This window comes from Acipenser ruthenus, chromosome 40 (genome assembly GCF_902713425.1).
Source record: "Acipenser ruthenus chromosome 40, fAciRut3.2 maternal haplotype, whole genome shotgun sequence".
Lineage (NCBI taxonomy): Eukaryota > Metazoa > Chordata > Actinopteri > Acipenseriformes > Acipenseridae > Acipenser > Acipenser ruthenus.
The window spans coordinates 4,615,769-4,640,262 of NC_081228.1; the positions used below are offsets into that span (position 1 = coordinate 4,615,769).

General features: G+C 37.7%; 1 protein-coding gene across 7 annotated transcripts in view; it reads right to left on the bottom strand.

Moving 5' to 3' along the window:
- The window catches only part of LOC117397310 (opioid-binding protein/cell adhesion molecule-like), a 244,977-nt gene that overhangs the window by 49,109 nt on the left and 171,374 nt on the right, over window positions 1-24,494 (bottom strand). For all 7 annotated transcript variants that reach the window (XM_034913058.2, XM_059009985.1, XM_059009983.1 and 4 more), the window contains one exon: window positions 10,110-10,342. In XM_034913058.2, coding sequence (XP_034768949.1) covers window positions 10,110-10,342 — 233 coding nt within the window. The remainder of the gene's footprint in view (window positions 1-10,109; window positions 10,343-24,494) is intronic.

Consider the following 24,494-nt stretch of genomic DNA (forward strand, 5'->3'; position numbering starts at 1 on the left):
AGAAGCTGGATAATTGCAATTATTAAAACCCGTTATGACAGGGGGCTCCCGAGTGGTTCATCTGGTAAAGGCACTCCGAGTAGAGTGCAGGATGCACCCTATAGCCTGGAGGTCGCCGGTTCGAGTCCAGGCTATTCTATTGCTGACCGTAGACGGGAGCTCCCAGGGGGTGGCGCACAATTGGCCAAGAAAAATATTCTGAATTTAGTCACAAATATGTGCAATTAGGAATGTGGAAATATCAGTGCCACGCGATTATTCTGACATCGGAGAACATCTTGGATAACACACATGCTTTTACCTATGCTTTTCATTTGTATATGGAGGAAAATGAAAACATAATAATAATAATAATAATCATCCTAATAATCTTACAAGATAATGCATTGTCCTCTACATATAAATGTCCTCCAGTGTTCTACAGTACACAATCCACAAGTCTTTGTGATCTGCCGTTTCCTCATGTCAAGAGCCTGCCTGACCTCTATACCCATGATATGCAGAGCTTCATGGGCAGCTTCCTCCTCTGAGGTTTTATATCTAAACTTTACCTTGTCCTCTGTATCCTATCCACAGTCTGCTTCACGCTCCATCTGTTTAGTCCTCTCGCTGCCTTCCCCTGTGCTTTTCCTGTTGCACACAAACTGTTTCATCCTCGTTTTCATTATCATTCCAGCACGGAAATCAAAGTTTTGTAACAAAGACCATTGTATATTTGACAGCGAGTAGATTAAAATGCAGTTGTACTTATTTGCCCACCTTTTGTATTGTTTGCTATCGGATGATCCAATTCCGAGTTATTATCAGGTTATGGAAGCTCCAGAATGGAATCGTTGGAGCTCCCTTAGAACTGCAGTGCAGCTCGATTCTGGAGCAGTAGTATACAAAGAAAGTTCTACCTGCAAACAAAAGTGGATCATCTTAGTGTTGGACTGATATCTGATCTAGCTAGCTTTGATGTCCACATTCAGGCTACATTTAGGTCCTGTGTTGTATACCAGTTTATTTTAACATCTCCTGCACTTTAATTGACTAGAGACTGGTAATTTATCATTAGCGTATTTATGCATGTTTTATTTTATTTTATTTTAACTGACAACTTACTGCCTTAGTGGCTGAAGCTGACACTGGCCATAAATGACCTTATAAATGTGCCTCAGGCTCTTGTACCATCCACCTGGTCCACCGCACGACATCTGGATAAACAGCATTTTCATCTTTTATTATTATTATTATTATTATTATTATTATTATTATTATTTTTTAATAATAATAATAATAATAATTGTTTAGTTTAAATGGTATCAGTACTGAAGTGCTCTAATATCACATTTTGTGCTGGTTCTTGTTTTTTTTTTTTTTTTCTGTATAAACTCTAGTTCATCGATCCAAGGCTGAGGATACTGGATTTCAATTAACTTCTTTTCACATATTACTTGTTACAAGGTTTGACCACTAAGAATACAAACTGGGGACACTGATCCTGCACAATGCAACTGCTTCAAACCTGCAAATGCATGCCTATTATATTATTTATTTTAATTCGGCATTCAGCCTTGATCTGCCTTGATCTGTTGTGAAGATAGCTAAGCCTTGGTATTTTTTTATTCATATGGGGGCGGATGATACTTTGTTGCATTTAGAGCTCCATTATATCTTGTTTTCACAGATTATCCATATAATACAGACGTGTGTGATCATCGTATCTGATTCATTTCATATTATATCCTATGTTATGACAATCCTACACGTTCCCATCTTCTAAGTGCCTTCCTTGATTATATAGGAGTACCCATACTGTATTACAAATTCAGTTCACCTCACCTTTCAGTTTGTTGCAAGGGAAATAACCCTCTATTATTCCTCTGCTCCCTCTTATGCGGATATGCACATTGTGTGCAATTGTAATCTCTGCATACCCAATACACTTAGCAGTTTTACACCGTGACGCAGAATCAAAGAACGCTATAAAAGACAGCAACGCAGCTCCCATAAGAACTCCATGTATACTTTTGTGCACTTAAGAGATTTCAAAACGTACCTCGCTATTTTAAATGCAGAAAAAAAAGTTATGGCTGGTAAAAAGATTAATGCTCGTTGAACAATCTCTCGAGTTCGAGTTTCCCTGGTTTTTAGTCTTCCTGTTTTACAGCAGTGCAGAAAAAAATAATAATAGACCTTCTACTCTTAATCTGTCTAAATCCCTTGGCACTGCAGAGAAAATATTGCATTATTTACTGTAGCCGTTGCTGTTCATTTGACTCACATTCCAGCCTCCATAAAAATAATTCTGTTTCTGATGATGTATACGATAAAGGGTCGGGTCACACCAGGGCAGTCAGATGGAGGTGAACAGGAAACTCCCCAAGGGCATAAAGTATTGCAGCATTCGAACCAACATTCAGAAGAGAAACATCTCTAATTCCAGCGTGAAGCGTTTCAATGCATTTCGCCTCCCTTAGGCTTAAATGAAATTACAGTATTAGATACACTTGCACTTTTTTTTCTTTTAAAATCAGATCACTGTAATGCCATTCAAATTTCCATTTGGTTTGACTTCACTGGAATGAGGTAAACGAGACTGTATTATTTATTTATTTTGTTAGTCCCTTCCAACCTTGTTCAAGCTACAATACTGAAAACCGCACACATTTCAATTTTCTGATATTGCACAATATATAATGTACTGTAGCGATTAATGGTACAAAGGAGCATATAATATAATGCAATAACTATGTATAACTGCTGTATGTTGTATGTATTTACATAATGTGTCTTGTTTATGCAATAACTTTTTTTCAAGCCAGTCAGATAGCACCTTAACCATAACCTTAACCTTTGCCTTATTCCTAACCTTTGCCTTATTCCCAACACTAACCTTAATCACAGTATTATCCGGACATACAGTTTCAGAACTATACATCTGGAATTCAAACACCCAAAGACCTATATTAGAGACTGCCAAACAGATAGACAGTTCTGTATATACTTCAGAGTGCAGTTTCTCTGAGTAAAAGATTGATTGGACATAAATAAAGTTTATGGAAGTGCAGACGACAGAGATAAATGTGTCTGGTTGGTTTATATTCTGCATTACCAAATGATGCTTTCCTGTGGCGTCCCATTTATAATACTTGACCTAGAAAGTGTTGGGAACACATTTTCAAGAATCCTAAAGCAATACTGGAGTATTTTCTAAATAAGAGACTCCATGTGTAATTTGGCTTTCAAATCATGCTGTTTATCCCCAAATAATAAGGACACCAGACGCACTAATTTACAAAACATCCTTCCTTATTAAGCCAAACTTTTGCCCTACCCTCCTAGAGATGTTTCGGGTTGCATGTCGCTATAATCTGATAAGCTCTTGATTGTATATACATATCTGTGACCTGCACAGGTACTGTGTGATTATTCCGCAGTTATGAGGAGACTCTATATGTGCTTATGTGGATGTATTTCACATCTCTGTTTTCATCACTATAACTCTATTTGCCAAGGAATTCCCAATAGCAACTAAGAATGAAAAATGAAACTAAACCAAAACCGATTTTAGACAGTTGATTTTATTCATGGAGCAATTCCCCATGCTAAATTGATCAACAATCAGTTTAAATAATTTTTATTTTATTTTATTTTTGGCAGCTGTATACATCTTGCAAATGAACGGTGCATTTCCGAGGTGTCATGCTGCTAACTGCATTTGATGCCACAGTTCCATCTGCCATTGAGTCTTGAAAGTGATTTTAAAATCAGTCCTGTTTGTTTCAATCAGCCTCGAGATCAAACCGATTTCAGCTGGGACTGTCAGTCCCACTATGGACTGCGGACTGGAAGAACTCGATTCATGGATGGAAATAAGACTCCCATTGCATAGCAGTTTGATCCACTCCATGTTTTACTTTGTGTTTGATAAGTCACACCTGAGCTTGTTAACTACACACGGAGCCTAATCAAGCTCGTAGTAAAACCTGGAATGGGTGAAACTGCTATGCAATAGGAGTTTTATATCCTCCCCTGCGATCTCAGTGAATTAAATTATAATTAGCCATTACACAATTATGCAGGCAATATTTAACCTGTGAGTGTGGCTGCAGATTACATTGTAGACTGCAGGTGGAACTGGAGGTAGGCAGACCCAGTTTGATACTGGAAGAAGATGAGATTTAGTTTTACAGACTGGTTTTACTGTGAAGATGGAAATGTAGCAAAACTGCATTTCAAGCTCTTGTCATCAAGTGATTAAAGACAAAGCTTGAAGTTTATTTATTTATTTTTTTTAAGTTTATTAAAGTAAACTACTGTGGAATTTAGCAAGAGGGATCTTGAATGATGACAAATATGCATGTTTATGTTGGATGTGTCACACAGTATCTTGCACACTTCCACAAGTAGACCCTATATTCTGAGCTCTAGAGATTAGACTTTAACTTATTTCAATACAACGAAAATACTTTTTTTTTTTTTTTTTTTAAGTAGTATTGTGACCCAGGACTAATTCCTAATAAAAATCTTTGAAATCAAAGTTATCTGTTTATATATATATATATATATATATATATATATATATATATATATATATATATATATATATATATATATATCCTTAAGTATTACAAGCACACTGCCTATGCTTTTGTTCATTTTGATAAAAGTTCCAAGACCCCAGAGTTCAACTGTGCATGGAAAAGAGCAGGAACCCATTAATGAAGTGCTCCTCAATGTGTATAACAGATTCATCTTTGCAGGGTTCGCTCCTATTTCTGCAGCTTTAAAGCCCCTGAATATTTTAAATGGTTCATTACTCTTGGAGGCACTGGTGGAGAGGAAATGAATCTCGAACTAGTAATGAGACTTTAGCCTCTATATTATACTGGGAAAATACTGCACTGTAAGAGCTAATTCTTTTTATCTACTGCTCCAACATACATAACACAGAATTACACCAATAGTATTATAACTGAGGCTGAGCTCAAACTTGAAAACTGTTTTGGTTTTTTTTTTTGGTTTTGTTTTTTAAAGATCTGATAAACCATCTGAAGTGAGGGCACTAATGCTTGCGTTCCTTAAAAAAAAACAAAGAAAAACAAAAAAAAAACTCTACTGCAGAAATGTAACAACATATAAAATGTCCTCTGTCTGCAACCACACACCAGTGACATTTCTTTATGCTAAACTTTGTTTTTGAGGTTGTCATGAATCAAGATGGCAAATTTCGTTAATGTGAAAACAAATGGTACAGGGATACACACTTGCCAGGCTACCAAACGGTTACTGTAAGTTTCAATATTCATAGTTCTACAGTTATATACTATATATTAAGCCTTTATTATAAACAGAGCATAATTACCAATAAGTACAAAGTCATTATTAATGTTATTGCCTGTAATTCAGTAACTTCTATAACCTCCCCCCATCCCCTTTACTGGCTCCCACTGCTGTTCATTTTGCACCAGTATGAATACTGCACATGGTACCATTTCATTTCGTTAAGCTAGATCCTCAGATTCTAGCTCTCCTGCTTCCCATCTGCAGAACAGGGATCCCACTGTAAGCCCATTGTCCGAGTTGGACCAGCGAGCTATACTAAATGTATACTGTAAGCATATGGTTATAATAAAGATAAAATAAAATAAATAATATTAGGTTAAATTTAATGTACTGTATAAAACGGATGTATTTTACACCTGTTGATTGTAAAAGTAACGTTAGGTCTTCACAGCTTTTCTACTTTGAAACTCTTTCCTTGAAATATGGCTGTTATACTACGAAGTGACAGAAAAACAATAAAAGAACCTAGATCAGTCTGCATTTTCAAATGCAATCCACTCCTGCTTTCATCAATGAAAGCTGTGATATAAAACACGATACATCACCAAACCTAATAATGTATACGGTTATGTCATTTCAGAATGAAAGTAATAAGTCTTCAAACACACTATTGTAAGTAATACAATCTACAATAAAAACAATGGCTTCAAGGCTGTATTATACAGCCTTGTAATTCTTCATTCTCTGATCTACACATATCTACGGCGGCTCGTTGAGGCAATCGGAAAATAATACAATAATTCTTTGGTATGTCGAGATCACGAGATAAATGATCTCAGGATCTCGATATTACCATTCCGTTATCTGTTGATCACAAGATCATTTCTCAGGATCTCGAGAAAACAGAAGGCATTACAGATCAATTATGTCAGGAAAACTGAAGTAATCACTCCTGTTTTCTTGAGATCCTGAGAAAAATTAACTTGTGATCACAAGATAACAAAATGGTTTTCTTGTGATCTCGAGATAACAAAGGCTTTTTTTTTTCTTTTTTCAAAGTATCTATCTATCTATCTATCTATCTATCTATCTATCTATCTATCTATATTAATTTCCAACTATTAATCTAAAAATAAATAACAATCAATGAAACAGCAACTGATTTGATTTATAAATGAACGCTTTTTCTTTTGGTCTGATAGCTCATAAATGAAATCCCATCTAGTTTGTACTTAAGAAGCAGACAGGCAAACCAGCGTATACAGTTTTTTGGGCCCTCCCAGAACCTTCATCCCAGCGGTTTTAAATAAATCCAATATTTGGATTCAGAAACAGTTTATTTTTTTAATTTCTTGCTATAAAAAATGGAAACTGACAACTTCTAAACAGACATTAACTTGGTCATGATTATTTGACTTGTTACAGAAAAATAACACTAGCTTGGGCAAACTGAAAGTGTATGCTGATGCTTGCTTATAGTTACTTAACTCAGTTAACAGGACTGAAAGTAATGTACTAGTGTACTGGATTTATATAAGGAGTTTCAAGGGAAGCCATGAACAAAGAGTGCTGTACCATGGCTATGGAACAGTAATTTGGACTCTTCAAAGGCTATTATACAGGCACATGATGATGGGCTGTTGATGTAAATGGGGCCACGTTCATGAGCCATCAAGAGAACATAGATCAAATTATACTTAAATTATTCCGTCATACACCTTTGTTTGGTTTTCACGGAGGTTGTCAGTAGGTTTGGGTAATATGATTTTAATAAGCAAACATTTGCTGAATCCTCGATGGTTGTGTGTGTGTCTCGCTGAGTGCTTTTGAATTGCCCGGAATTATGATGCTCAACATTTTCAAAGTGATTATTCCACAGCAATTATTTGTCTAAAATAATAGACGCAGTCAGTACGTGTCACAAAACAGCCTCTCTCAACATCTAAGCCGCTTTTTATCCATTTAGCCTCACATGAGGGCCTCTTGATATGTTTTCCATGCCTTGAGATGAAACAGGCTGGTTATGTCTTGTTGAACACCACGCTGGAAATGGCTGTTTAGCAGATAATGAGTTTGGTTGTGTGGGGAGATCCAGTACACAATGAGAGCTGCCTGTTCACAGGAATACTAAGTATCTTCCACACACACACACACAGTAAAGGCACACAAAAGCAATAGCAGTTTTAAAAAAAATAAAATAATAATAATAATAAAAAAATAAATACTGCCACTAAATGTTCCTAATGCACCATGTAAGAAAATTGCAATAAAAATGCCACAAATCACTTTATAACTGAAGCAATACAGCTCAGAGTTAAGAAAATGAGTATGATTCCGTTCCTCTTTGTGATTTATTACACACGTTATTACCTTACGTGTCATTATAAGAGATGTAATTCCAAGCAGGCAGAGCCACTTAACAAGAAATGTAATAGCATATTGTTACTCACGTAAAAAAGATATATTAAAACAAAACGAATTACACAACAACAAAACAGAAATCCTAAGACTACTTCTTGGTATTGCATTTCCTGCACATTTCTTTTTTTCATTTATTATTTATTTATTTGTTTATTTATTTATTCATTTTGCTAGAATATATGGTCCAAGAGCATGGGAGAGCACTACCATGAATCCCTATGGATCCCCTTGGGCTCTCCCTTTATACTGTGGAACCAGCTATAAGGTAGCTTGGTTATGGGTCCCATTTGCTCCATTATTCTTGCTTCTATTCTGAGTACTACGACTGCTGCTACTACTACTACAGTAAGTCCCAATTATGTGCATTTTAAATAATGCTTTAGCATGCAAGCCACTATGATCATACTTCAAGTGCATCAAAATGAGGTGCATTGGCCAAGCAAAAATGTGGGAGAAATGACTGATCTCACCCTTTAACAGATTGTATGAGGCTTTATATAAGAAAGAAAGAAAGAAAGAAAGAAAGAAAGAAAGAAAGAAAGAGGGTACTTCAGCACTTTATCTCTTAACAAATATTTAATCAAAAGCACATGCAAAAATATCCCCCCCACCCCCCCCCCCCCCCCGACATATTTCTCTTACGCATGTCTGGTTTCTGAGTGTGTTTCAATCAATACACGATACACATACTCCCCCTTCGCCATCTCTGTGTATCTCTGCATCATTCCATCTAATGCTCAATGCACCAGTGCTCCAACCTGACACTCCCATCAATCACGATGCAGACAATTCCACAGCTTACCATAAACTGCTTCTCCAAGGCACAATACTGGCACATCAGCTCTAATTATACCATTACCCACTGAAACATACGGTACTAAATTCACAGGTTGCCAAGTTCAAAGAAGATTCCTTTTTATTTTGTTGTTGTTCTATTTGCCCATACCATCCCACACCCATTCTTAATAAATCCTTCAATCAGATTCAATAAAAAACAAAAATACAAACTCTGAATTTACATTTTTTTTTGCAGATTGTGCATTTTCTTTTTGCAGAATTATTATAATATATATATATATATATATATATATATATATATATATTTTAGCTCAAAGAGCCATATATATATATATATATATATATATATTTAAATCAGATGTTTTCTATTACGATTGTATTGAACGCAATACTTTGAGATTACAGAGGTGGGCATGGCAGTTTGGTTGAATAGTGAAAGCAAGGGAATAACACAAGTGTTTATTAGGCACACAATCGGACACACATTAAATTACGTTCTAGCTGGGTAACATACATTCATGTAATGCACAAAATGAATATGGAGCAATGTTTATCTGAATACATTGGTATTTTACTAAAACATTTTTTTTCGTAGCTGATCATTAACTAACACTTGATTCCACATACAGCTCAATTAAAAAACAAATCAACTTTCCTAATATTGTGATCAGCAGCGAGGATCATTCGAGTATAAGGGATTTGCTTTAATTGCAGCTGCATCAGAGAGCTTTTCTTCTAATGGGATTGTTACTGATTCCTGCCCCCTGCATATTGACAGCTGATTTAGTGAACCGCCACACTGGAAAAGAGGTCATGGGCTTTTTCAGCTCAGTGCTTCTTCGAAATCAATAAATAAAATTAAACCAAGACCAGATCCCATTAGCCACGGGGTGTTTGTCCTGGAAGTTGCTGTTTTCTTTCTCAACGAAAGTATAACTATTCCTTTATTAACCCTTACCTAGCTTGCATTCGGAGGTAATTAGACCCAGTGGGAGAAAAACAACAGCTGAAATGACTTGTCATAGCAATACAATACTACCACATGCATGATTACTATATAACACTACCATTGACCCCTTAAGGTGCACAAGGAATTGAGCGGTTGTTCAAATGGTTTCTTCTTGAAACATATTTGAGAGTGGCTCAAGTCTGATGAGGAGGAAACTGACAATTTGGACGACCAGATCCAACCCGTCAGTACATTTTAAACCTTGTTTCGTGCACCTCATTGCAAAAATAAGAAAACTAGCTTCATTTTATTTGTGGGATACATATGTCCCTTGTACCATAAAGGGTTACAAAAAAGTGTCACCATTGTAAAAACATAGCAAAGTGTAATGAAGCATAGGTAAGCATTGCCTAGTTCAGAGAGGTCAATCATGGTAAACTACGGTAAAGGCATCGGATGACCATGAGAACACTGCAAAATTACAAATTGATACAAGCTACATTAGATTTATTCACCAGTCTTGATGTCTATGGCCTCTCATAAGGATTACCTGCAATAACGCTTTTCTATGCACTTATATGCCTGACACAATAATTCATTTCACCCGATTCATTCAGCCAAAACACAACAGCATGCACATTGACCATAACCAAAGCAATTTTCACTGTACCTTGAACTATTAGATGGACATTGGTGGTCCTGGGGTTCAAGTTGGTTTGCACTGCACACGTATATAGGCCTTCGTCTTGAACTTGCACATTATTAATCTTAATGGTGTACTCTCTGTTATTGTATGTCTGCAGACTCACTCGCTCATCTAGGGTCCACTTATCCCTTCCAGCGAACAAAATGGTGGACCTGTTGAGCCAGGCTGTGCGCATCATTTGGTTGTCGATTGCACATCTAAAAAAAAAAAAAAAAAGAGAGATAAAAACAGGAAGTTATAGACAAATCACAATAGGCTAGTTTTTCTCTCAAATTCACTGATCAGAATTATTGATATATGAATGCTTCTCTGCAGTAAACATAAATACACAGCAGGTAACGGTGAGGTGTCAGGTGATGGTAATTATCAATACAAAAAAAGTATTTGAATTGTCTTGCTCTTTTAAAAACATCTCCTGACATTATTCTGCCTGAACCTCGTTGTTTCCGAGTTCTCTTCACTGTTTGGTTGCATGCCTGTGTCTTTATTTTAAATGTATTATTTCTTCTCTGTTGTACTGTGCTTGTTGTAGCAAGAGTGATAAAGGCTGACGAGGGACTGTCCTGATGTAGGAACATGTATATTATAGGAATATATATGTTTGCACATACCTACGTGTGTACATGAACATTACAAAGATGTATTATTTGCAAAATAGTGTGTTTCTCAACCACACATAGTAACAGTACAGCTATGGCCAAAAGTTCTGCAACACCCAATAGAATTAACACATTGTGCTTCATTAAGTCGAATGAAACCTGCTGAATAATGTAACATTAACATATTGAATTACATACTGCTTTGTAGTTTTCCATATACTTAACAAAAAACTGACAAAAATGTCAACATCTAACTTGAAATACTGTACTGCTATTATGACTTCCGGTAGACTTGTGCGATATAATTTTGTAGTTTCTTTGATTACATGATGTTAAATAATATATCTAAATGATGTTCAGATAGATTATTTGTTTAATTATGTCCCAATCCTAAACATCTAGGTGATGCAAAATGTTCGTCCATAGCTGTACAGTATAAGCAACCTTGTTCAAGGTCATTTAAAAGTATCACAAAAATGGATAGCTATTATGCTCTCGGCTATTCTCTGCATTCTCAAATAAAAAAAAAAAAGTACATATTCCCCACAGGGCTTGATTAAAACGAGCAAGAGTTTATTTTCACTTGATCCACTGTTTAGCACACAGGAGTGTCTACAGTATAATCGTGTTTCTAAAGATAATGGCTGCCAAACCAAATATCATTATCCTGAGAGCCAAATTTGTGTATGTTGTCAACCGTTGTCATCACTTTTGAAATCTGGCACTGGCTGTATCTCTGCTCTGAATGAAATAGCACGCTGTTGGGGATAAGTAAGCACACTCATTGTTTTTAGATTGTTTGAACGATCTATGGGCACAGATACTTTGTACCAAGAATATGAAAATACACTAGAATAGAAAAGCATAGCACTGAATAACCAAGTGTCTAGTTAGTTAACACAGCAGAGTTCTCATCCCCCTTGATTATAATAACTCTATATTTCTAGCAAATAAATAGCTTTTGAAAATGCTATCAATGATAATTATACACTAATATCAGGGGGAACATGATTGTGTTCCATGCATTGAAGCCAGCCAGGTGCAAAGGAAATTATTAAAATCAAGGCCTCGCCTCAACTCCTACATTTCCTCTGGACCTGGATCTGCCTGCCTTTAATGCAGTTCTTCCTCCAGAACTGAAACAGCTTCATTTCACACAACTACAGGAATCAGGGATGTATAAAGCTGTGCATAATCCAAGCTAAAGTATTCAGCTCCCACGGTAGTTGTTCAATGAACGGCCAGAGCAGCATGTTAATGTTTGTTTTGATTCACAGCACTTACTGTACCGCTGCCCTGGAAATTAACTTACTGAGTAGATACACGGCAAACGCACCTGAGACTGCCTGCACACACACCAGCATTGTTCTCCTTTCCTTTTATAACTACAGAAGCGCTGCAAGGTTGGAAAGCTTTTTATTCCTGACGCTGTTTTATCATTGCTGGGTAAACTGGGCACCAGGTGTTTTTTTTCTGTCATGCCACCGAACAGTGACACAGCTTTGATTTTAATGACAGATTAGCTTACATTCCACAGGTGCCACACTGTGGCCCCGGTGAAGACTGACATGTTGTCCTAACTCTCATTCCCATTAGCCGCCACACAGTGGTACTTAACTGGTAACAGATTTTGATCCAGTTTGGCCTCTTTACGTCAGTCAGATTGTAGAGTAAAATGGCTTGGTAATCATATGAAAGAAAATGTGTTGGTAATGTTTGCAAGGGTAACTTAGGTTTAGAATGATTGAAGTCATCAAGCATGTGCAACACTGTACGGGAAAAGAGAACATATGCAAACAAATGACCACAGTGACATTTGAAAAGAGGGTAGTTAGTGGTTGGTTGCACTTGAATAGAGTAACAGCTGAATAACTCAGTTCTATTATAATTAGTAAGATAACTGTAATAAACTGTCATCAAGAACTCTCTGAACCTACTGGAGTATAAATACCAGATGTAGAGGCATGCACAGATAGAGAAGCTCCCAATACCTCCAGATCATCTGGATCATCGGGGTAGCGTCTGAGGCTGTCTCTCCAGGAGAGCTAATCTCATCAATTTCTTATCTCAGTTAATACTAGTGACACATATTGTATCTAAACAATAACGTTCAATGTAGAATGTAAGGTGGGTATTTGGAACTAATAAATGGTAAGATGTGAAACACGGTCTGGTCTCATCCTTATAGTGTAGCAAAGTTGTTCATTTCCATGTTTAGCCTTATTTGTAAATCTTACAAAATTATTTTCTTTGTTTTCTTTTACATTGCTAATCGTTTTGAGTGGGCCATTACTTAACTATTGAGCATTCTCGTCTGTGTTAAAATGCATTGACTGTGAGTTTAGGAGCTGTTCCAGTTGCCTATAACAGACAATGTAATGCAGGTTTGCAAACATCATAAAAAATATTAAATAGGTAGTATTTTTAAAATCGCTGTGTGTCTACTTTCCTGAAATAAATACACATTTAGTACACTCTGTTTGAGGCTCAATCCCCTTTTTATAACAACTAATAATTAACTTTATAAATAATTAAACTAGTATGTCTTATTGTACAGCTGGATGTGTTGTTTGTTCATTGAACATTTTTAAAATAAAACCTAAGTGCTTGGCTTACAAACTTATTCTGAATAATGTTAGAAGCCATGTCCCTTGATCATTCTCTGCCTCCCTTTTAGATATGATTGGTAATGTGTGGCTCTGGTGCATAATCCAGCTCTGGTTTACAATACTTTCTTTAAGGAGGGTAATAAAAGACGGAGATCAAAGTTTACAATTTCCTTTATTGCCCAACCTTATCTAAGCTTCAAGCATGAAACGCGGAAAAAAAAGCTTTTTTGTTTGTGATACTGCAACATCGCTGCCACCTGCTGTTCATGTCCGGCACTGACACACCATAACCACAGGCGAGACCAGGGATATTAAGCAGGATTAGTCATACTTGATTCTTCTTGATGAAGGACGAACAGCCGAAACACAGACCGGAAAATATTTGTCTAGATTTTCTAGATGTGAAATTGTACCAAAAACACCCACTCGTAGTGACTGGTTTTGACAATTCTACAGCTCTGGACACATGTTATCTGGAATGTACATTAATCCTGGTGCCCTTGCTGGACATTAACCACGTTACAAATGCAATGTAAATCCAAGCCAAATCCTCCTACATTGTATTGAACCCGACCACACTCCCCACCAATGTCTAATTTAAACCTCCTCCAATCGTACCCCCAGCCTCTTTAAACCAAGCCTTCCAAACACTGTTTGCACTACAGTAAATTAATATCATTTACAATTAGGCAAAAGCAAGGAATGCAATATATTTTATGCAAAAACACAGTGTCACCTGTGCAAAGTCACAGAAATAGATTAGCCATGCTGCTCAGAAATGTAATTGTTAAACAAACTATAGATTTTAATATCTATTCAAATGCAGGCAGGATTACCATTTCATAGCATTGCAAAGAATAGTCTCAGGTCCAGGCAGATGTATGCAGTGATTAAGCCATTTTGTAGCAGGCAGAAAATTGCAGCTGTAGCGGTACAGCACAAATAAATGAATCATAATACTAACCCTTTCAAGTGCCTGGCTATTGCTTTGGTCAAGTAGACGGGATTGTATATTAGGACACCTTTGGAAAGGAGATGAAAATAATGTTCTGGTTGATTAATGCCTGCATGCACTGCCATGCAAAAAATACTAATCAGACTTTCAACAGCATGTAAGCCCTTAGCGGTGATTTCTATCCTTTTATGCTTAAAGGGAACGTTGTATTTTGCAAAATAACAATCCCCCTGGTAACAATTTTAAACAGGTAACAAATCTTTTACCCAGTGGCTCTGAGGACCGAATGAAGACGCACACTGCCTGTTGCTATGGCAGCAGTTAGCAGTGGTCAGTGATGCTACTTAACTTTGCAACTGTACATACAAATTACAGCAACATTCACATACAGGCTTTATTAAGAAAAAAAATATATAGAGAGAATTTTCATTCCATTTTCTTATCACTGCTCCGCAGACAGCAAACCAATTGAATCCCTAGAAAATATCTACCCTATGAGTCCAATAAAAATGATCTCACAGGGTGGAGCGGCCTAAGGGAATTGGAAACTCTGGACATCAACCACGTCATCACATCAGCATTTTAAACTCAGAACCATTCATGCTTAATTGTTATTAAAAATACATGATGTCTTTATTTTATTTAATTGTAATTAGAATGGCGTATGACTTTTGAAGACAATTTTCACCACACTGTGAATCTTAAAATATGAATGAATCCAGCTGTCAATGACTGGTTAAATTATTATTATTATTATTATTATTATTATTATTATTATTATTATTATTATTATTATTAAGTTGTCCTCTATATACAAATGAAAAAAAGCATGTTTGTTGTCCAATATGCTTCTAGATGTCAGAATAATTGTGTTGCATTCTCCCCTTCCTAATTGTAGATATTTGTACCCAAATCCAGAATGTTGTCACGGTTCCTTTTATAATACAGCTCACACAACACAGTGCACTTTTAGCTGGTTCTTTACATGAAGTGTCTCCATTTACTGTGTATTTGCATAGTAGTCACTTAGTACTGTAAATACATGTGTACTTACACACAATTACAATGCTATTATGCATAGTTACAATGTACTTAATGAATAAGTCTTTTTGCACGGTATATGTAAGTACACAATTGTATCAGAAAAGGGTTAGGGTTAGGGTCATATTTACGCAATAAGTTACTATTAGTAGTAGTAGTAGCAGTAGTAGTAATGTTGTAAAGTGCAACGTATCATCTTTACATTCGTATGCATCAACATTGAATGTAAAATTAAATTGTTCAAAATCTATTCATTCTTTCCACTATAAGAGTGACATGTGATTTATTCTTCTATTAGAGGCTTAAGGTCTTTAGATATGTCCCAGCACTCCCTTCAGTCACTTAACATTTGACCTTCTGATAATCATCATTAATCATAAAGATGACACTGTCAGAAACTAATTAAACATCCTACCGAACCTACTATACTTTCAATTGCTTTCGTTCCCCTCTTGTATATAACTTTCTTTTTAAAATCAATTGTACCACTTTTTTTTTTTAAATTTCATATGTTATCGTCTTGAGACCTTTGACAGCTTGCAATATTTACAATATTTATATAAAGCCTTTTTTTTATTTCATGATTAATATAAGTTCTTGTGGTGTTAATAGTTTATTTGACTATTTTATTAAAGTTCAAATGGTATAATTATTACAAACAGTACTGACACAAAGCTTTGCTGCTTCTGGCACTCAGTTCAGTTGCATTTAATGGTCCACTGAGAACCGACTTAAGACTGTACAAAGGGCCTCATTCACTAAACAACAGTAAATGAGCAGAATTACCGCGTGGCAGGGGGAAGCCACACCGCGTACAAAAATCAACCAGCGCTAACTCTATTCACTAAGCTAATTACATGCACAAATAAAGCTTGTTAAATGAGTCATTTAATGTGTCACATCGCGCAGAATTCAACACGCGGAATTATGCATGAAGTTTACACACACTGTATTATAGTATATATATACAGTATATAAAGGCACTCAAAAGAAATGGTAAGTCTGAGTTTGTCACAATGACAGTGACCAAGGAGGACAGAGTGAGGAATCTAAAGTTTACAGACCAGGAGCTAAATGTATTAGCAGAAGTGGTGGGGAATTAAGAAAGGCTTTTTGGTGCTGAATCATTGAGAACATTAACTTCAAAGAAAAAAAAAAGAACAAAATAAATACGCTCCGTTGGAGGAGGGCGGGGGTCTTGTACCAAATCACAGCGTCCCGAGAGACACTCAAAGCAGAGAAAGTAATGGAGCATTTATGTTTATCTGCAAATCAATTAAATATTTGTTTGTTCAACTTGATCTCCCTCTGATTTATTTTGTAATATTAATCAAGTCAGCAAAGCACTGACTAAAGGGGCTTACTGCGTGCAAACCATGTTACCGCTGTTTAGTGAAGGAGGCCCAAAGTATTTTCTTCATGACCCAAGCTGGATTTGAACCAAGGGCTACAGAGTTTAAAGATGAGCCATCTTAACCCTCTTGCACTTAATAAAGCCCACAAGGTCACAGCTTGAGCAAACACATCTCCTTCATTAGAAAGTAGCAGATTTGTGTCAGCTAACATTTACCCTTCCATATAATCCAGGCAATCTCTGCCACAGGACTTCCCTTGCCCATAGGATGTTGGAAGTTCTAGTTCCACTCATAATTGATTCAAGACAAGCAGCTTTCACTACACAGCTACCACCTCCTCATCGTGTGGCGATACCCTGGGGGATGAGGAGGCAGAAACAAAAAGCTCCTTTTCTCTTTTCTGGAAGAAAACAATTCCCTCTTCTTAATAATGCAGTTTATTCAACTTTTCCTACAGCCTTTCCCAACTAATAGTCTAATCACAACTAATACTTCAAGTTAAGTGAATGTATTTATTTAATTAGAGGTCTAATTTGCTCAAGCTGTACGTTAACATTTTGAATTATATGATACTGTATGCGAGTGCAGTTTAATTGTGACTTGATTTTCTTCATCCTGGCATGTAATGTTAATCAACTGTATGTGTCCTCGCAATTGAATTTTACTCAAAATCGTCAACAATTTCAATGTTTATACAGTATAATTCCACTATCTTTATAGACCGCCTGTCCGCTTGTCCTAACCTCCAGTTATTTGCATTACTCAATTCACCTCTTCCCCTGCCTAAACTGTGTGGGGTGCAACTGCTGCAGGGATGATTAACCCATCAAGCCCCGCCCACTTATCTGTAATTACACCCTAGGCACCGCCCCCTCCGTGCTCACGTCTGTACAGGAGGGGGGTGTGGATATCTTTAGATCGCTAATGCTACCGCAGCAGCTTCTGGGAGTGCTTTTGAAGATTACTACCAGCACTAAACATGCAGATGTTATCTGAACTGTGTTTGTGTTCATTTGGTGCTCAATTATACTCACACGTAACCTTTCTGCCATGCTGCTGTCAACAGATAGAAAGCTGTTGCTGCATAAAGGATTCAGGGTCTTTATATGTGATGTGTGGAGGTTATTTCTTCATCTTCCCCTATTCTATCTAAATGATCACTGATGTATATATTATTATTATTATTATTTATTTCTTAGCAGACGCCCTTATCCAGGGTGACTTACAATCGTAAGCAAATACATTTCAAGTGTTACAGTACAAGTAATACAATAAGAGCAAGATAAATACAATGACTTTGGTTCAAGCAAGTACAAGTGTAAAATACAATTCAATACTAAAATACAATTCAATAATACAGCAGATGACAGTGACAGTGATAGTTACATCAAAATATGATTAAATACAAAATACTACAGATTAAACACTTGGAAGATTGCAGTACTCTGAAGTACAGGATTAAATGCAGTAAAATAGGGGGCAGATAAGAGCAAATAAAGCGCATTTAAGGAAGGGTGATAGTGTCCCAGGGGAAAAACAGAGGAGTTCTACAGGTGCTGTCTGAAGAGGTGAGTCTTAAGGAGGCGCCGGAATGTGGTCAGGGACTGGGCGGTCCTGACATCTGTAGGTAGGTCATTCCACCACTGCAGAGCGAGGGTGGAGAAGGAGCGGGCTCTGGAAGCAGGGGAGCGTAGCGGAGGTAGAGCCAGTCTTCTAGTGCAGGCGGAGCGGAGAGGTCGAGTCGAGGTGTAGGGAGAGATGAGGGTCTGGAGGCAGCTGGGTGCAGTCTGGTCAAGGCATCTGTAGGCTAGTACAAGAGGCTAGTACAAGAGATATATAATAGTACCGAATGCTGTTTGAGTCTTCTTCTTCTTCTTCTTCTTCTTCTTCTTCTTCTTCTTGTATCAGTAGTAGTACTGCAGTAATAGTTGTATTCACTTCCGTTCAAGCGTGCTTCTGGTTATATTACTATGCTTAATACCCTTCTTTGTTTTATTGATCAGCTGCTTGGAAACTTGTTTTGAAGAACCGGTGCTTCAGCACCCCGCTTGCTGTCACGCCTCCCAACAGACCTGCCTCTCTGTGCTCATATTTCATTACGCCTGCTAAGCAGTTGGGGGACGCCATTAATCGGAGGTTCACAGACACTCTGCTGTCTGCACCTTTTAAATCAAACTTGGTTTGCAGACCCCAAAACACTTCCCAGAATGGAAAGGTATTTACCTTGTGCTGTAAATACTAAATGTCTGCGTTTCAAGCCTTCATATCAGCCCACAGGGACTCTGCGATCCCGGTTTCAAGGATGTGTCATTCGGAGATGATTGCCCGTCTATTGAATTTCAAGGGAGCTTTTGTATTTATTAATATTTTCTTTTTCACATTTACTCTGGGCTGAATCTGTTGTTCAATCTCCACGGCGCTGTGCTTTAAAAGCTGGGAGTCGGAGTCCCAGCAGGGGGGAGCAGTTCCTGGCGAGACTGTGCTTAGATTGCGGGATCTTAATCACACTTGTTCAGCTGAAATCTTTTCTGTGACAATGGCAGGTGGTTTTCTCCCTGGGCGGAATCTGAGATATCGTTTCCCTGGTGGTGGATAAGGCATCACGCACGTTGCCAAACAACAAGCAAGCCATTTTAGACATGCGCTAAGGACCCTACAACACAGATTGAGAATCACTTCAAGGAGTTACAGCCTCACCAAGCTATTCTTTAACTCTCACTCATTAACAGCATTGTTCACAAGTCTCTTTATATTTCGGGTAACATTATAAGTGACTTTAAACAATCTTTTAACACTTTATTAATTATGCTATTAACAATTATGGAATATCACTAGACATAATAAGACTATTATTATACACTTTTGCAATAGGGTAGTAATTTTTGGTTTTTCAGACGTATTTGAAATGTTCTATTTTTATGCTAATCGAAGGTAAAGCATTGAAGTGCTTGGAACCCCTCCTTTCGGATGTTTTATTACAGCATACTTTACTTTGTAGTCCTTTATACATGACACAAAGTGAAACCACTTATGGAAGCAAAAGAAAATGCTCAGTTAAAAAAATGCAGCTGATAATTAGTATTGTAATTGGTTTAGTAAAGATATTGGTTTCAATCATATGCATTTCATGAGTGCTGGTGACACATTATCGGGGTGAAAACCTTACCTACACATTATAAAACACAGACACCGACACTCATACCAGTACACTGGAGTTATATTTTATACAGATCCAGTATAAGCCTCACTGTTATTGGAAATCCATTGCAATGATTAATGTACAATTCTGGTGCAGGCAAAATAGTGTGATCTGCAGTGAACATGGTCAATGAGCCACAGCGCCCTTGCCAAGAAGATATTGGGATCTTTGGGACAGACATGTGTATTGTAACATTCCAGCAATAGCATGTTTCAGTTATCAGTAATGACACATCAATGCTCACTATCAGTGACATCACTGCTCTACTTTTACGGGTATGGTACTAATACGATACTACTCTAGTATCTGATCCCATGTGTTTGTACCTGTTTTTACCTTGATCGGTGATCAAGGTTTTGTAACACTGTGATTCTGTTCACCAGTCAGTTCTCCTCAACAGGTGTTACCAAGTGCGTATGTGCAATAAGTCAGTCATTAACCATTTAACTAAGATCAGAGCTCCTTCTGGCTGCACCAGGAAGCTGTATGTTGTATGTCTAGGATAAGTTAAGTCTTATGTTTTTCCCTTTCCAGCTGTCTAAAATTGTTTATTGATGAACTGATGAAAACAGAATGCTGACAGGCCCTGCTAAGTTTCTACTGCTTAGCATTCCCACTGAAATCCAGCAGAAGCACATATTCCTACAGAGGGGGGATCTATTACTCTGCATCCACGTCCTTTCAGCTGCAGTCCAACTTTGCTTCCGGCATGCACCAGGTGATTGCAGCTTTGAACAGGGAACTAGATCAATACATCTCTGTTCCCACTGACAGGCAACCCTTACAGTGAGTGAAGCAGGAGCGTTATCAGGCAGCCAGACTTCGAACTGCAGCAAGCTAATCGACTGCATGCTTGCATCCCCCAGACCACCTGCAGATGCAGATTTGGGCAGTGAATCTTTAATTGGTTCTTCTTTCCAAAATACGCTGCTACTTCTGAGGCCTACTCTAAAAACAACAGGCGTGGCTGGTGTCATGCCAGGTCACACAACATTGTTTCTTCGTATAGACCGTTCACATAACACTGTTTCTTCACTTGGTACTCACACACAGCTGTGTCTACTGGGGGTTGGTATCTCTGTGTAGCTTCTCGGCTTAAACACATTATCCTCTGCACCGCAGGCCAGACTCAGAATCAATGAATTCACCCGTGTCCTTCATACAGACTAACCCCAGTAGCATACCACAGTAGTTTCCTCTGATGTGTGGACAATATGTATTTAAAAAAAAAAAGTTTTACCTTTTAAAGAAGATTCAAGTAAGATTTGATTTCTGTCTAACACAGATGCAAGACTGTTCTTAACAGAACCTCTACTACAGCCTCCCTTACAGCTCTTACCAATATTACAGCAGCCTTCCCTACAGCTCTGACAAGAACTACTACAGCCTCCCCCCAGCCCCTAAAGCAACTCACGATCGCAAATTGGCAGATCTGAAGCAGATTATGCATTTTTCAGGGGGGCGTAGGTAAGAAGAACATCAGACGGCAAGCTAAATAAATGATTCACTTTAATTTTGTGTCCCTGAAAGGTAAGTGTTAAATACAATACACACCCAAAGTAACAGTAGCCCCCCAATGGAGCCTGTGGCATCTGTGCTGACTGCCTTCAGCTATGACTGATGAGACACAAAGTGAGCTTGGAGCTGCAGCGCACCCACAGACACCTGTGTAAACATCTGCAGAGGTGTATGAAGTCTCTTCCAGGGAGTTTCTAACATTGCAATGTTATAATGCACTATATACATACAGATACACTGACCCAAGTTCTGGTTTGGTCCATCGGTCATTGCCGATATTAATTCTCCTATTTAAAATGGGGCACGCCCCAGCTTGGTGATGTTGCATTGGCTCACACCACCACAGCTCTTTAAATCCAAAATTCCAGGCCTTAATTGTGATTAATAGATCTGCTACAAAGGGCTGGAGTGGCCATAACTCTCTCATCAGAAGCTCTCTCGGCACCCACTGCAGCAGTTCTAATTCTGACCCTTCTGAACTTCTAGTCCCCACTGGCGATGGACAGGATCGCAACCTATTACTTTGCGCTACTATCCTATAAGTGAACTCCCGTTCCTGGCAGGAAAACTTACTTTTTAATGAGCACACTCAAACTGCTCAGTGGGTTTAACCTATTAAGGTACACACGGAATTTAGCAGTTGTTTAAACATTTTCTTCTTAAAATACATTTGAAACTGACAATTTGGATGACTAGATCCAACCTGTCAGTATATTTTAAATCTGTTTCGTGCACCAAAATACAAAAAGTCAGCATCATTTGTATTTGTGGGACACATATGTCCCGTGTACCTGAAATGGTTAGTTGCAAACACCATAGGGAGCACCCTCCCTAACACACATATGCAGGTACTGTACATGGCCAATGTGAACAGTTCAGTGGTAGGCTTTGTAAAACAAACATTCCATACATACGTGACAGACAAAACTCAACGTGAATGAATGGAAGTGAACAAATATACATTTGTCTGCTAAGAAATAAATTATTATTATTATACATTTAAAAAATGCTTATACCATGCTGCTTGCAAATCAGTAAAAAGTGACAGGTCTCTATAACTCACATCGGGATGGACTATGTACAAGGAATACATTTTATTAGGGGCTAACCAACACAAGGCTTCTGTATACTTGCTACCATACTGTAGGTGAAAGCTGGGGGCGTAAGTGTCATTATACACATGGAAGGCTGCATCAACAGCATCAAAGAACAGAATGGAATTCATGGAGTTTTTGTTCGAATGGTTTGTAATAATTTGGATTAAAAGGATGACGGCTACAGCTCTCTCCCAGGAGTATCATTCCGATTCCTTGAACAGAAGGGTACTGTATTCTAGTTCTACTGCTTCTGAGTGACATCTTTATCTCCACAACATTCATTCTAAACTACGGCGTAATTAGGAGCGCATGCTTACACTCAGGGTTGGTGTTGTTCTTCAGATAAGGTTACACCTACACGGAAAAGAACAAAAGCAATAATAATGTAGCTTTTCTGTCAATCTTCCATTGTGGGCTTTCAGTTATTGTGAATATGAGTCAGACAACTGCCTGTCAGCAAGCGAACACAACAATGGGAATTGCAACTTTTCAGACTCAGCAATGATTACTTGTCGCTCTGGTATTACAGTATGTGCATAACATGTTAGACAATATATTTCATTAAAAAAAAAAATGCAACAGGATAATTGTAACAGAATATTCATATTGATCACTAGGATCACTTTAAACTGGTTTACGGCTTGGAGAACATGATCAGGCTTTACAGTAGTCTGTGAAGGACTACAATGCTGTGCCACGCAGATAACACAAATTGAGAGCTATAAAGAAAGATAAGAAATTTTGTTACTTTTCATGTTCCAAGATTAAACCCTACCATAACTTTCAAAGAAGCATACGCACCATGTGTATAACACGCCTCTCGTGCACAGTATGTGGTTGATTTATACCCCTTGTATGAAGCCTACCTCCAGAAAATATTAGTATACTTTATATAATACTATACAGCATACCTCAGTCTAACATGCAGCAATAAAAGATGGTGCGTAACTTGAACTGCAGTAATCAGTTTAATATATTCTTAGCATCCTGTTCAGATTTTTATTTAAAAATCCCCTGAATCGAAATATTATCCCATTTGACCAGTTTTAACATATACAGTACATGGGAGTCATGACAAGGGCAAAAGAAAGAGAGAATCTGTGTGCACTTGTCCTCGCTGAATCCAAAGTGAAGCAAGTGAACATCTGATTTGGGAATTTGATTCACGGCACAGCAGATGCAGTACAGCCTGCTGTGGCACCGGTCGTTCAGTAGAATCTACTAGCCATCCTGGAGAGGAGACCCTGCCTTATATCTGCGCACCATGCTGATAGACCTGACTGCAGTCCTATTTGTTGGGACACAGAAATACACCCCATGAAGGACTAAAGAGGGGGAATGTCAGTCACTGTTGTGAATGTGACACACTGCATTTTAAATGTATTACATGCTGTGTTTGAATGCATCCCCTCCTCCCTCTTTCTTTGCAGTGTTTTGGGATGTCATGAAAGCCCTTACATATAGTAAAGCAAAATTGTATTGTATTGAAATGTATAACTGGCAACGTACATTTGAGCCTGCAAGAAGCTCACAAGTGAAATGTTAATGGAAATTAACTATAAAAAAAAAAGTTTCTGGTAAACGCAAGCTGTAAAATTATATGAAGACATTAGACGAAATCCCCTGTACAATGCTGTTGCATGCATGGAACAGTGTAGAAAACAGTGCAATTACAAAATCCGCCTACCAAATGGTGTGCTATTGAAAGCTTTTAGGTCTGCACAGGAACTTTTCACAAGGTTATTTAATGCACTTAGTGTGCTGTAAATGTAAATGCAATAGCAGAAGGTAAAGTGCTATAACTCTAAGGCCTCTGCAAATGAAAAAGCTAACGTTTCTAGAGTTCCCACTCAGTGTACACTGTGATAAAGAACCTTCAATGCATTTGTCTGACCGCTTGAGGTATGAAGGTGATGCCTGTTTGGCCTGAGTAAATATTGATAAATCATTGTAATGAGAAGGACTGGGTTTGAATC